Raw genomic sequence first — 14881 nt, 5'->3', positions numbered from 1 at the left:
GAAAGCATAAACGCCTGTTAATTTCTCCGGGATTAAGCAGCAGATTTACCATAACTACCTGGAGAGCTACGCATTTTTGCTGGGTGGCATCAGCTACCACTTGGTTTTGCAGCCCTTCTTTCTAAGGAGGCTGCAAAATAGGTGAAGTGGAGAAGCAGCTACAAGCGGTACTTCCCCTTGCCCTGTGCAGTGGCATGGGCAGAGGGGGGAAGGCAGCCGTGCTGTATGGAGCCTGGCCAGCTGTGCGACACCCAGGTAAGTGCATCAGCAATTTTAATGGGAAATGCAAATCAGAGCTTAATGAAAGTACCGTGGATTTCATCCAATGGCATTTCTCAAAATGCTCCACCTGTCATCTCGGGGGAGATGCGGGCAGCTGTGGAATCTGCTCCTCCACCCGCAACCATCAGCCCATGCGCACGATGCCGGGTTTCCTCTGCCGAGTGTCACCTTTGTATGGACACATGTGCCCGCACGGCGCTGAGATGTCCTGCCGCCGCACGGCTGCAGCGTGTCATAATAAAGCGTGCTTCCGCAGTCATAAACGCCTCTGGAAGAGTGGCATCATAATGAAAACTTCACCACAGGCTGCTCCAAGAGAAAGGCGGTCCCTAAAAGATCCAGACTAAAGCCAGCCACTCGTTACTTGACACTGACGATTTTGTTTTATAATCATGTTACAGAAAAGGGAGATATTTTGCTGTTACGTAATAGGTCTTAGAGCTGGCACAAAGTACAAATTCACTACGGACTTTTGTGACTTGCAGCCTCAGGAACACAGCTACTTCCCCAGAAAGGACAAAACCAGTTTAAGTCCTCTCGCTGACGAAGGCTGTGTGAATGCCACCAGTCAAGCTCTGCTTGGGCAGCTGCCCGAGCTCACCAGCCTTCTAAGGGGGAAGCTGTTGGACAACGGGCTGCTCTGTTGAGTGCATCTACAAAACTGTACATGTTCCCTCATTTTCATAATCACGTGTCTTCACAGTGCCTCTTTTCAAAGCGGCCTGACCAACGTGTGAAAGCAGCAGTTACGTTCTTGGTGAACTGATTTTCTTGGTACAACTCGACGTTGTATGTCTTTAAGAAAAGTAATGGGTCTCTGATGAAGCTGGCAAAACTATCTTTCAGTTCTGTTGTAGAGAGCCCAACAACGCAGATTTAGCAAAAGGAAGCAGACAACTGCAGGACATTAGCAGCAAAGCAGCAACATATGTGAAGCTTGTATTCAAACAGCACGTTCTAATTTAGGTGGGCAGAGTATCGTCAGTTCTGGCAGCCGTACCGTACCTGTCCCATCTGAAGCCTCTATGCAGTTAAAAATAAGTTTCAGAAGGTGCTTCACATTGCATTGTTTCCATCTGCCTGGTGTGTAAGACATTTGTGGTAACAAACACAAACCAGCCTACAGTTGTGATTTGTGCCCATGCCTACACATTTAACGCTGTTTTGCTTTCTTATTTTGGTACTGGCCACATAACAGCAATGGCTCGGGCTCCTGGAACACTGCTCATAACCCCAGCTGGATGTCACCTGCGGGCAGTAATTTTCAGGGGGAATTCTGGCTTTAGGGGGCTCGACAGCAAGGATGCTTTCTGGTTTGAATGGCAGGACAGTATCGGCCACAGACATGCAGTGACTTGGATCTGCCTCGGCTCTCCATTTCCCCTGTGCACTCTTCCTCTACGCTTTCCTTAACATTATCTGTTACCCGTCACCTGATGGAAACCAACACCTGTGAAAGAAAAAACTGGTACCACAAAACTCAGGAACACTATAAAGGGGGGAGGCGCAGGCAAAAAAAGCGAGGAGGGAAAACTTAGGAAGTGAACGGGTCTCTGAAAGCAGAGAGGAGAGCAAAAGTGGCTTGGAAGGGTATATATGAACCAGCTTGGGGTCCGACTCAGGAAGTTTGATTCTCTGAGTGCTCCAAGAGGTTTATATAACATCTATGTTATTTCTGCTCATTACTATTACACTATCAGATGGGAAAATCTGCATCCAAATAGGACAAATGCACAGAAACATGACTACGATCTATCTCTATATTATTAGAATTCTTGCCTCAAAAGTTTAATTAGGTTTATCTCCACCACAAAATAAATTTCTTAATACTTCTTCTAGGTGCTTCATTTTGTAGATGCAGCATTTCTGTTAGCCTTTTACGTGATCCCAATATATAAATATAGTATAGAAAGACAAGAAGACAAGTACATATGTTCTGTGTATTTATAGCTGATAAAAACTGTTGAGTGCCTTGCAATTTACGAATCAGCTTTCACCCAAAAATGTATCAGCAGTGTAGCCAAAAAGTTAGAGAAAATTAGCTTTAAAAAATTCCAGTTATCGAAAATCTCTCCTATCCCAAAGGAAAGTTTTTCTAATGTATTGTCTATTGTGATTGAAATTGCTTGAAATACAGCCAAACCCTTGTATATAAAATTTAAATTTGCCTGTTAGAAATAACAGGAGTTTATCAATACATTATGGTATACCTCAGTGGCCTTGTAAGATCCAGCAATTTCTAATATGTTTATATTCTACTACTATGCTTCTCTCTGTGGAGCAGGAGGCAAAGATAAAAATGGGTATTTGGGAAAAAAAGGTCTGTTCTTGAAACTACAAACATGACATACCCATACATCATCGTTAACTTGGTAGTGAAATCAATTAAAATGTAGGCACTGCATTGAATCAGAGCCATTATGATTCAAGAGTTAATGGACATGTGCAGGTCACATTACTACAGAAGCAGGATCTCATCCAGCAGCAAGGGTAACAAAGTGAAAACCCATGAACACAGTCTGAAGCACTAGTGCAAGCATGGGTTAATTTCTGGCGTTTTATTACTTACCTCATATTTTAGGGTGATTTGACCTGACTAATGTATAGGATCCCTAATGAAAGTAAAGCTCTCTCTCATGGGGAAATCTGTATTGTGCTTTTTTCAAGGAGACATCAAGTTTATACCAACCTTTGGAGATTAGCTTAGCTAGGAAATTAAAAGATCTACTTGATATTTTTTTTGGTTGTTTATAAAAAGTTCAGGTTTTGTTGCTTATGTTTATTCTGTATCACAAAATAAATGTATTGCACTTCTGCAAAGAGATGTTAAACACTATTTTTTCAAGTACAACACACATACACACACAAGTTTATATGGTGATAATTGATGACAAAGTAGATCTTATCTTTTACAAAAAGAAAGATTAGGTTTGTGACAAAGCTCTAGAAAAGGTGAAACAACCACCAAATTTTTATAAAAAGCCAGTCTGGCAACAATAACAGATAGTAGGTCTTATCTTACTTGGCAGCTCTTAAGTAGTTCTGATTATTAAAAGCAACTGGAGAGGCCTCCCCAGAAGGAGACCTGCTTTCTCTTTAGCTATCCTTTATAAAAATATCAGCCTGCTGGACAATGAATCTGAAAACACATGACACGTTGAGAACAAACATGTCTCAAGGTGAAAGGAGACCAATATTCATGCTCTTTCAATCATCCACTAGCTACTAAGTCATCAGTTATGATGCAGATGACAATTCTGATGTCCGTGAGGAAAGCACTTGCGTGGTGTTACAAGTCAACCAGCTAAAATCACTTCAGAGGTGTCACTGAAAAGTCCCTGAATGGAAGAAACTTGTGGTTGGAATGAAACTCTAACACAGAAGTTCCCGTTGCCCAGCACCTACATTGTTTGGTCCCCATTTACCTACCAGGTAAGATAAAAACACAATATTTGCAAATGCTTACACCGAGAGAGACTATCACCCTGTGTTGATTAAATTTAGCCCAGAAAATATCCCTTGGAGCTGAACGTTTCAGCATGAAGAAACGTGGAGTCACTGAGAAAAACATACAAAGGAACTTGAGTGAAAAAGTTACAGATCTTCCTGTGAGAATCAGTCCAGTCCAGAAGCATAGTTCACGTAACATCGAAATTCATTAGCTAAATTTCGAGAGTGTTTTGGAATAAACTTGCATATCTTCACACCTAGATGCTTTGCTGCCTGTTCCTCCATGATTGCACCTGCAGCAAAAATAATTAGTATTTGGTGAGAAACACAGTAACAGAATGTTTGGCCTTTTGGATTAGCTCCTCATGAATGCGTATGCAGAGAAACAGCTTTTTTTGAGGGAACAAGGCTTAAAGCAGCTACGCCTTCAGCCCTCTTTGGCAACTGAAGCTGTTGGGAAATCTAAATCTGAAAGAACTGAAGAAGCTCCAAGGAAATGAATGTCATAAAAGTTTCATAAAAATAGGTAGAGGGTAAGATCGGTGCCCCCTTTATAAAAAACTCAATCTTCTTGCTACATGCCAAAGAATAACATGGTGGGGAGCCATGGGAAATGCAAACAGATTACATATACTCCTCTATTTAAATAAACCACAGCGTGATATTTATAGCTACACGCTGAGAAATCACTTTCTTGAGCAGTATTTGTCAAACTTTGTAAACTGAAGGACCACCTATCCATTTCAGGGAAAAAAAAACTGAGAACTATCCTTGTGCATAACTGCCATTTACAAGTAAACAAAGAAGTAGGCTTTCTACGTCCACATACTATTTACATTTTTCTCTATTTTGCCTACTTGGTTGACTGCCCAGAATTGTATGCATATATGGGTTTTGTCTTTTGTTTTTTGCAAAAATTACTTGGATGTTTTCAGATGTCTTGTAATAAGATTACAGATTTAAGAACCACCAGGACTAAGGTAGATACGCGGAGCTTCTTAAAACTAGTGAGTGCATCTTCATGAAGAAGGGCCTAAAAATGCAGCTGGCAAGTCTTCCAGTTTTACTGCTGTGATCACTGAGTTTTAATTCCTCCTGCTGCACTTCAGTACCTAATAACCAATTACCTGAATCACAGTGGAGAGTCCTCATATATTCATTCACATTACAATTTCTATATTTACCAGTAAGGAGCCAGTGACATGAGAAAAAGAAAGTGTCTTTTTTGTGTTTTTGTTTTCAAGGCTTAGCTAGAATCATCCCACTTTACTACGCAAAGGCCGTTCCAACCTATTCGTCCTTCTTTCTGCTTAGCTCACCTTAGTTTTTCCAAATATACAGCAGCTGAAATCTTGCAGCTACGGATATGCTGAGGAATCACAAACTCATTGCATAGTTTAAAAAGATGTTAACAGTAGGTTGCATGTATGTTTGTCATAGCCAGATTTCAATCACTACAATTGTAGAGAATGCCCCTTTACAAATAAATAAATAAATAAAAATCTGGAACTTTGCAGAATGTTTTTACAATTCTTCAAAAATTTACTAAAACTCATAATGCCATAAGAAAAAAATTACTGACTTAACTATTAAAATACACATCCCTTCAATGAAAAATAAAGGTTGAACTAAAGTATTCCAGTAAAACATTACCCCCTTCAGGATGCACAGTCTTCCTAGAATTACTTATAAATTAGTATTACTGAGTTAGTATTTTTCTCACTTCAGTAAGTTTGTCTTTTGAGAGGAAAGAAAGATGCTCAACAGTGACCTAAATATTTTATTAATTATACCTGTGCAAAGCAGAATCTTTCCTTTTGTTAAGTATCTGATGGTCTCTGCAGTTTTTTGAAGACACTCCTCAGACAGATAGGGCGGATCTGCTATTACAATGTCAAAACTGTGTGGCAGGAGGTTTTCTGGTAAGTTCAAAGGGTTGTTGTAATCATAGAAGATAAATTCTTCTCCATATACAGAAAACCTTCTGTCGTACTCCAGAATAACCACTGAAAAATCTTTGTCATCTTGTTCCTTCAGTTTCTGATACACGCTTGGTGCACTAACACAGGCTATCCTGAAAGAGAGACAACAACTTAGAAAACTGATTTTAAAAGGCAACAAACAAAGAAATAATTGCAGCAAAGACAATTCCATAAGTTCTCAGGGCTGCTTTGGGAAAACATTTTAAGCCTTTGTCCCAGAAAATGCAAGCTATTCTTCCTCAAATCTAAGAAATAATTACTTTGTAAAAATCAAAGAATGGAGTTTTAAGTATTCAGGCCATTATATGTTCAGCTTCCATGCCACACAGAGACCTTAAAAGGTCTTAAAAGTGAAAAGCTTAATTTACAACAAGGAAATATATTGAAAATTTAAGTTAAAATTGAAAAATAATCCTCACAGAAATAGGAGGAAAAAAAAGTTTTTCCATCCGTTCTGCAGAAATGTATAAAAACAGAAGAAAGAATTAGAAGTCACTAATACACTCTGGAACTCATTATATTTCTCCGAAAAAAAAAGAAAAAAAAGAAAAAAAAGAAAAGATTTATAACCAATTTTTGCAAGGCAGAGGCTACAGCATTCAATGAAACACTAATCTGTAAGCTCAGTATAAACTATTACCTAACTAAATAATGGCATGGGCATTTCTGCCGCATCTCCACCAAACACTGAGGTACAAAGAGTAATGAATTAAACTGCATGCTCTCCCTGCATAAATGAAATAATTACAGAAAAGGCGTGACAAATCTACAAAACAGACATTAAAACCTACCTTCCACCTTTTCCAGCTGCCACAATCGCTTCATTAGCCAGGCACGATGCAGTTTCATCGCTGTACCAAAACTGGCTCAGTTGCTGAGAAAAATAACGCACAATTATAAACATCAAACCTTCTGACTGTGCTATGTACAACTAGGTGTTGTGAGTCCTATTAGAAGAAAAACAAAATCCACAGCAACTTCTCAGTTCACAAACTACAAAGGTGACAATTTTTCTGAGAGTCTTTTTACTTCTGTAAACCAATGAGAGACAGCAGGTAGCTTACACTGTGTGCTTCCACAACACTTACTATGGTATCAGGAAAACCAAGTAATGCAAAATCACTGAGAAGATTAGTTCAAACCATGCAGATGTACAGTATTTATATACTCTTAAATTGAGTTACTTCAGTGGGAAAGGAAAAAAGGACTCAAAAAATGACAGTATAGAAGGAAATAAAGTATAAAAGTACTAAATCAGAAGATATAAGAAACAGGAAGAAAAAAAAGAATACATAGACAAATCCAAAGTCAGTCTGTTAGAAGAAAAAATGCAACAAGGCAGCCACCCACAAAACCAACAAAATAAACACAAAAAGAAATATGATGTGAAAGGAAAGAACATTCAGCCTCGTTACACTGTGTTGCCTCAAACCGAGGGAAGAATCTTCACTACCCTCACATGCCAGGCTGGAGTTAAAAGTTTCCAGAAGGCATAGAGGCTTCTTAGTTGGCAGCTTTATTCCTTCTGTACATGTAATTACCCTGATTTAATATTAAGGCAAATAAGCATGCAGTGTTATTGTCCATAAATAGTTTTGCCACTCTAGGAACATCTTGAGTGTTCCCCGTTTCATTTCATTAATTATTGACAAAAGAAACCTGGTGAGGGCTGTTCCTCTGTAACGCTCACTAACTGTGCTTCATTCACTAAGTTCAGTTTCTTACCCAGTTTTCTTCTATCGAGCCAACAGAATATTGATTAAACCCTTGGGAGGTCTTCGTGCCCTCCCTCTGCTGCTGTTCCAAATAGAACTCCTGGAGGGCAGCCAACGTATGGGCTGAAAGCTGGGGAACGTCATCATCATCATCATCCATTTTTCTAGACATCAACCACAGGAAAAAAAAATAATTAACCGTTTTCAATAGTGGAAGCTTTTAATAATGACCCACTCTCCCAAGATAAAACATTTCCTGACTTTGCAGGCTTAGTCTAATAGCTAATGGGAAAACCTCTGAACAAGAGAAAAACATACAGCTTTTCCAGAGAGAATTCAGGAACTGGTCCCTTTCCATATGACATAGATGTGGCATGTATTCTTATAGGGATGTTGTCGTTACAGTTTGTTATACCCTGCATCCATACACCACTTTTATTTCAGCTTGCAGGAAAAGGCTATAGTGGATTTTGCAAATACTGTAGAAATTATTCCCTCCCCTCCTAGACATAACGATAGCCACTGATCATTTCTTGCCATGTTGAAGAGGCACACAGTTCTGACTCAAAGAGAAGTAAACTCTTGTTCTAGGATCAGCATCACCTGGCTTCACCTCTCACACCACAAATGCCAGAAACCTTCAGCAGACAAGTCGCTCAAGATGTTTTCCTAAGGTAGCACTACGTGACTGACAATTTGTGTATTTTATGCGTGAGAACACGGGCACAGCTCGTACTCAAAGGGCACGGCGTGCACTAGATGCCGACAGCAGCCGTTTGCAGGGATCTCAGAGCTGGGCACCCCCTGCACCCCTCGACCGCGCACCACCAGGCAGCAGCCCAGGCCTGTGTGTCCTTCCCAGAAGAGACGGTGCCACCTCGTGGAGCGAAGGTGACAACAGCAGAAATCAAGCATGTGAAAAGCACAGGAGAAAACTTGGAAATCCAAGATTGTTCTCTCAGGAAATCAGCTTTTTCTGCATCCGTTCTAAGAATTCATACGTGTCCAAGGACTTCAGCAGGACTCGGAATGGGTGTGCACTTTCCTTCGTGCAGAGGCTGTGTGTGGTGCAGGCCGCGCAGAAACACGTGCCACCTCAACCATACGTAACGTGGAAAGCTAAGAAGACTTAATTTGAAGTACAGCTGCTTACATTTGCTCCTCTCTCTGCTCTCGTCATTACAAGGAGGACTCCAGAACTCACGGCCTTCTCCCCTTCTGCTCCCTCCTGCAGTGCTTCCCGGACACTTCCTAAATCTGTTTCTCCCTACTGACTGAAAAAACAGTGCCATTAGCCTGCTGCTGTGGGATAACCCATCGCTATTCACTAGAAGCTCTGGCTCCTGCCGAGCACTGTGCCGGCATCCCTCCATCCCTCAGAGCCTGAAGGCCTTGCGCAGGAGGGGATCTTGGAGCCAGAGGGCAAAACAGCTCAGTTTGTTCCTACTGCTCGGTGAATGAAACACAAATGCTTTGAAATTATTATTTATATTATTAAATTTCATATTATTAATATAGTTTCCTAATAAAATTACTACAAGTTAACACAGAATAGAGTTTCTAACAATGCGCAATGCTAACATCCATTTTAGGCCCTGTACAAGAACCCTTTTTGCTGGGACAGATGTTACAAGTTTACAACTACCCTTCATGGACCAGCTGATCTTGAAGGTTTTTTCCAGCCTTAATGATCCATTGATTCGATGATTCTATGACTTTCTTTTTTATTAAGTGTATCATAGATGCAGTAATCTGGTTTGCTGTTATCCCTAAGGCAAGCACACGTCTAGGCTTTGACACTGAGAAACCAAAACTGATGCAAATTTGCAGTTCTTAAGTCAAAACCTTTTTGATTTTACATTCAGTGAACCCATACAGGCATTCGCAAGGATTAAATCTATGCCCGTGAAATGAAATCCTCACAGATCAAATTGCTGATGAAGCAATTATCTGTTGTTTCAGTGGATGTAAAGGGATACAACCACAGGCATCCTTTTTCTATAAATGATATTTTAGCTCCTTTTTCATGGTCTTCCTTTTGGTTTGTAAATTAAAGCTTTAGGAACCAAGCAGCAATTAACTGTGAGAATGCAAGGAAAGGTAACTCATAATATATGGTAGAAAAATCATTAGGTACATCCATTAAGAACATTGTCAAAAACCAAAACCTTTTTCTGAACATATGTACATTGTCTACATATAACTATCTTAAGTCATCAGCATGAAGACATTTTCTTGCACATGAAGTACATTAGAAAGCTGTTAAAGTAAGTGAGTTTATGTGAACAAGACTTGTAAATTCCTTTGGCTTTAAGTGAGTAGAAAGTTGTACTACTTGAAACCTCCCTATAGCCCTCCCAGACAGTACACTGCTCCCAAGTCCAAAAACAACCCTGAAAGTTTCGGGGAGGATGGGAGGAAGCAGAGAAACCCACGGCACCTCTAGCACTATCAGTAGGAATACCAAGTTTAAAACTAGCAGTGTGCCTAGTCTTCTTTACTATTAAGTCTAAAGGGCTGCATTTGCACCTAATTAAAAAGCAAAACAATAAGGAATAAGATCTCCAAGAGGCTGGAAAAGTAAGACTTGGTGTGAAGTTAGATGTCATCTAAAGGATAGCAGGAAAAAAAGGGGTTAAGCACCTGTGGATAGAGGGGAGCATAAATAGGCAGGATTGCGTTCATGGGATAGATTTGAATGCTACCGGCCTCTAAAGGGGCAGACCTACCCAGCAAATGAGAAAAGTGACTACAACTGCACCGTATGACCTATGGCTCGCACAGTGCTGTGGGTGGGATGAAGGGGGAAGGTGCCTGCAGGCTCCTCAGTCCCTTGCCCTGTGCACAGCTGAGTCTGGCTCTGACCAGCTGACAAACATCCAGGAAATGCTGGCACTACTGCGTGAGAGCTCCTCAAAGAAAAGAGAAAAACAAAAAAAGAAAGGTAATAAAGGCAAGTGAAAACAGTAGCACTGAAAACCCCAGTGCCTTGTCTACACAGGAACACTGTATGATGTAACACCGGTTACTACCAGCTCTCATGTATGAAAACTCTAATTTTACATAGCCAAGTCCTAAAATAGAGAAAAAATAAATAACAAGTTAGAAAGAACTTGTTAGAATGGAAAAATTAACTCAAAAATTCCTTCAGTATTTCAGTCTTCCTGTACCCCTGTACATTTGGTCCATCCATACCTACGAAGCTGTGGTCGCCTGGAAAGCAGCGTTCTTTGAGCACAGTGCAGCTGCTGTGTGCAAATGTAACCGTGCCCCTACGCACAGAAGCATGGAAATGCAGTCATCGGGTTCGCTGAGGCAAGGTGAGGCCACGTGCCTGTGTACCATTGCTCACCCCGTAACTACAGAAAATGCAGCTGGATGCTTCCAGATCCACAGCACTGAGGGACGTGCCACTTCTGCAGGGGAAGGCAACCATGAGGTGGGACATATGTTACAAAGCCACCTCAGAAAACTCTCTTAAAGCAAGGAACGGCTTCGTCAGATCTTTTACCTACAGACTACACCACAGGTGGCTGGCTGCCATTTCTCTGCCAATGAAGAGAGTTACCTGACTAGGCCAGGCCTCCCCAGCGATCCACAGAACACAGAAGCGCTGTTTGGTACACACACAGGCACACTGCTCTGCCAGTTTCCAGTATTCACTCTTTTATGGTGCCCTGAAGAAGTCATCTTGGTGTAATAAAATGTCCCTTTCACTGAAGGGGGGAAGGGAAGACTGCTGCAAGGTCAAGGAATATTAATACAAGCGGAAGGTGGTCCTGTTAATCGCTGCGAGGGGAGGAAGGAGGAGGAGGACACTGTTAGCCCCTTAGACCTCATACCAAGAATGTAAGTGCACATGCAACTTCAGAAAAGACTTTGTTCTAGAGCAGGTTAGATCTACAAAAAGAACATGTGCAGCTGAGTAAAACAATAGTATTTTTCCCAAGCCACCCGTGTTAGTATTTGAGACAAACAGCTGGTCATCGGTGGTGTTTGTGTCACATACCAAGGGAACCTGGACAACGCTACGCTGCCACGAGGGGCTCCTGGAGGAGCAATCACTGCCTGAGGGTGAACAAGAAGTCCTGACCAGGGGGACTGAAATGTTGAGAAGGCTGAGCTGGGCCTCACCACCATAGAAACACGAAGTTACTGCACCCTTTTCAATCCCCAGCCACTTAACACGCACAAGGACCCAAGTCTCAGGTCTCCAGTGACCAGTGGCTGGCTGTCAAACAGCAACTCTAAATCACGAGTGGATTTGGGGGCGATCCTGTCCCAAACACAGTAAAAACGCAGACAGAGAAAGGATCTCCCCTGCTGGAAACAATTATTCATGTTTTTAAATTCATGTTTATTTTAAATATATAATAAATAGCAAATTTATTCATGTTCTTTAAATCCAAGAAGCAGCTGAGTGAGAGCTCAGCTTTTGCTCAAGTGTCTGACAAGTTACCTGAGTGTTGCCAAATGCGCTTTCAGGAGAAGGACTGACAGGACAAAATGTATCAAGTACATCAGTCCAAAGTAATTTGGACACAAAAATTCCCCTTGCTTAGCTAGCGTGGCCTAGCCAGGAGAAACAGAAAAAGGCTAGGCCATATGTACATCTGTTTTGTAGTCTTCCTAATGCGGACCAAAACTTCTCTAGCCTCAAGCAGCCACTTGCTTCCTTGCAGTCAGCTGTGGAGTTTTGAGGCCCAGGTGCCATACAACGATCCAGCCCCTGAAGGGTATGCCAATTCAGGAAACATCAGAAAAGCAGACCTGACAAACCTGCACACAAATGTAAAGCAGTTTTCTTGTGTTTCATAGAAGAGGGAAGGAGGCACACGAAGGATGTGTGAAGCAGAGGCAGCTCACCTGCCACAAATCTGAGAATGGCTCCACTTGAAGGATCAAGTCTGGAGAGCTTTTTATTTACAACCACAGCAAAAGGTTCAAAAGAAAAGCTCTACCGGTTCAGATCAAGGGTAGATAGTGGTAATTCTATCTTGGAGGTAGCCAAAAGCAGCTGTCTCAGAGTGAGACTGAGGCATGTACAGGTGATACTTCCCCACTCTACACCCTCCCAGTCTTTAACTGTTTTCCACTAAAGATATTTCAGCATCTGAAGTGATTTGTTCTGTGAATGTAGTTCTCCAAAAGACATTTGTGCAGTATTCCTTAAATTCACATAAAGTTCTTCAATCGATAATGCCCCCTTTTAAGTCACATTTTATGAAAAACTGCCTCCTCTTGCTGTGAACATGGCTACTGGCTTCACGAGATGCGATACTTCCCTTATGGCAATAGAAAGCAGACATCAGAGCCCCATTATTCCCTGTCTCATACTGCTCCACATGCCATTTCACAGACACCTGGAGGTCATCCCCCTTTCCTCAAGTCTTTCCATACATTTGCTGATCCTTGTTAAACTCTTCTAATACACCCCTTCTTTGAGATGAGGGAACTGAAATTGAAGGCAACATTTAAGATTAGGGTGATTACACACTTACAGTATGGTTTTATGATGTTTTCTGTTACATTCTATTTTTCCTTAAAAAAAATCTATCATTTAATTGCTGCTACCACACATTGATTTGATGTTTTTGGAGAATTACACATCATAACCACAAAGTCTCCTGCCTGAGTAGGAATGGTATTTAATGTGATTAAGCAGAATTTACAAAGAAATTGAAAAGGACCTGCCAAGAGCTCCAAGATACCAGGCCATACATAACAAAACTAAACAGCAGTTCTGGGCTCTTCATCTCAACAAGCAGAGTAAACGCTGAAACTAGAAAAGGCTCAAGAAGAGTTTTAAGACATCCAAAGCTTAGAATAGCTTCTGCAGGGGAGTAAGTATAAGTAACTTGAGAGGGGACTGGCAGAGCCTGTAACCGTAAGAGGCATGAACATTGCGGGCACTGACCTACTGCTGTGTTTTCCAAGCCAAGAACTGGCAGGCAACAAGTGTGGCCTCAAGAGCCAGGTTCACCAGGACAGCAAGGTGCTGCCCGGCACAAGGCACACCAGAGCTGCAGAATCTCTCTCACAGGGTACGCTACAGGGTAATGCTTGGCAGTGCTTCGAGGTGAGACTGGAGAGCTCAGAGGTGCAGGGTGCAGAGGGTCGCTCTGTACAGAGACCCCTCAGGATTCAAAAAGCAAGGGCTGAAGGCCGGGTGGCCACTGGAAGGAGAAGGGAAGTGTGATACATCCCATCCCGATCTGCTTGCTTTTCCACGAGGATCATCTGATTTTGGGAAACAGAGAGCAGGTTAGATGCAGAACTGGTTACCCTCCTACGTGTGGGTGCTAAAGAGCAGCTCCTGACTAAGGAGCCCCTCTCACAGAATGGCCGAGGTTGGCAGGGACCTCTGAAGATCACCTAGTCCAACCTCCTGCCGAGCAGGATCACCTAGAGCACATTGTGCAGGATAGCATCCAGGTGGGTTTTGAATATCTCCAGAGAAGGAGACCACAGCCTCTCTGGGCAGCCTGTCCCAGAGCTCTGTCACCTCACAGTACAGAAGTGTCCCCTCGTATTGAGCCAGAACCTTCTGGGCTTCAGTTTGTGCCTGGTGCCTCTCCTCCTGTCGCTGGGCACAACTGAACAGAGACCGGCTCCACCCCCCTTCCCCCCACTACCGCACGGCACCGGGGATATCACCCCCATGCCGTCCGCCCCGCGCCCCCTCAGCCCCCCCCCGGGAGGCGCAGCCCCGCCGCACAAACCAGTACCGACCCCGGCCCCCCCCCGCCCTCCATTACGGCGGAGGGGAAGGGCGCGGACGAGCACCGCGGCCCCCCAGAGCCGCAGCACCGCGGCCGGGCCTAACCCACTCACCGGCCGCCAGACCCCTCCGCGCACGCAGGCCCCGCCCCAGCGCCGCGCGCAGCCCTGCCGGCCCTTCCCCCCCCCCCCCCCCGGTTCCCGCCTTTTCTGAGGGCTCCCAACCGTCCCCGTCCGGTACCGGCGCCGCCGCTGCCCTCAGCCGCCCGCTAAAAGCCCCCCAAAAAGCTAAAACCCGTTTTTAGGGTTACAGCGCCCGTCCCCGTCCCCAGACAGCGCCCCGCGGCCCATAGCCGTCGTTCTCCAGGCATTTCAACCCCCCGGTGGTTTAAGAGGCTTTAAAACGGTCTCCAGAAATGATTACACCTTAAATATGAGCCTCGTGAAAGCATATAAACTCCACAGAGAGCTGCAGCAGCAAAATACTCAGGTGGCGTCTCTGAGCATTGTTCCCTCACAGACCAAAGTGGTTTTGATGCTGAGGTCGTTCCACACCAAGGTTCAAAAATCTTTCATTTCCCCTGCCCTTATGGGTACTAAGCCCTGGGAGAAACATCTAGGGCTTTTAACAGCCCTTTTCACACCTACAGGAAGGGTAGATATGAGATGTACCTGGAGCATCGCGTTCCGCTCTGGGGCCCTCAGCACAAGGAGCAAGTCCAGAAGAGGGCT

General features: G+C 43.2%; 1 protein-coding gene across 4 annotated transcripts; it reads right to left on the bottom strand.

The window, feature by feature from the left end:
• Nucleotides 1-3046: 3046 nt before the first annotated feature.
• EEF1AKMT1 (EEF1A lysine methyltransferase 1) lies at nucleotides 3047-14326 on the bottom strand. 4 transcript variants are annotated; one of them, XM_040544027.1, is made up of 6 exons: nucleotides 14264-14309; nucleotides 8583-8703; nucleotides 7440-7593; nucleotides 6506-6588; nucleotides 5526-5806; nucleotides 3047-4025 (listed from the first exon to the last, which is right to left on the bottom strand). In XM_040544027.1, the coding sequence occupies exons 3-6, from the start codon at nucleotides 7587-7589 to the stop codon at nucleotides 3898-3900; spliced, it is 642 nt and encodes a 213-aa protein (XP_040399961.1). In that variant the 5' UTR covers nucleotides 7590-7593; nucleotides 8583-8703; nucleotides 14264-14309; the 3' UTR covers nucleotides 3047-3897. The 4 variants fall into 4 exon arrangements, with proteins under 4 accessions (XP_040399961.1, XP_040399960.1, XP_040399962.1 ...); XM_040544026.1 differs by lacking the exon at nucleotides 8583-8703 and having other exon boundaries at nucleotides 14264-14326; XM_040544028.1 differs by lacking the exons at nucleotides 8583-8703; nucleotides 14264-14309 and adding an exon at nucleotides 13347-13816.
• Nucleotides 14327-14881: the final 555 nt, after the last annotated feature.

The sequence above is a fragment of the Cygnus olor genome, chromosome 1, assembly GCF_009769625.2.
Source record: "Cygnus olor isolate bCygOlo1 chromosome 1, bCygOlo1.pri.v2, whole genome shotgun sequence".
Taxonomy (NCBI): Eukaryota; Metazoa; Chordata; class Aves; order Anseriformes; family Anatidae; genus Cygnus; species Cygnus olor.
Note: the sequence above shows the minus strand (reverse complement) of the source record. Positions and strands in the feature narration are given on the sequence as shown.

What these genes read in the sequence shown, in the direction of transcription:
- EEF1AKMT1 (XM_040544026.1), bottom strand. Translation starts at nt 7,589, where the DNA reads ATGGATGATGATGATGATGACGTTCCCCAGCTTTCAGCCCATACGTTG. An exon ending in GCTCGATAGAAGAAAACTGG is followed by an intron (nt 6,589 to 7,439) that starts GTAAGAAACTGA and finishes TATTTTTCTCAG; the next exon opens with CAACTGAGCCAGTTTTGGTA. An exon ending in AAAGATTCTGCTTTGCACAG is followed by an intron (nt 4,026 to 5,525) that starts GTATAATTAATA and finishes TTTTTGCTGCAG; the next exon opens with GTGCAATCATGGAGGAACAG.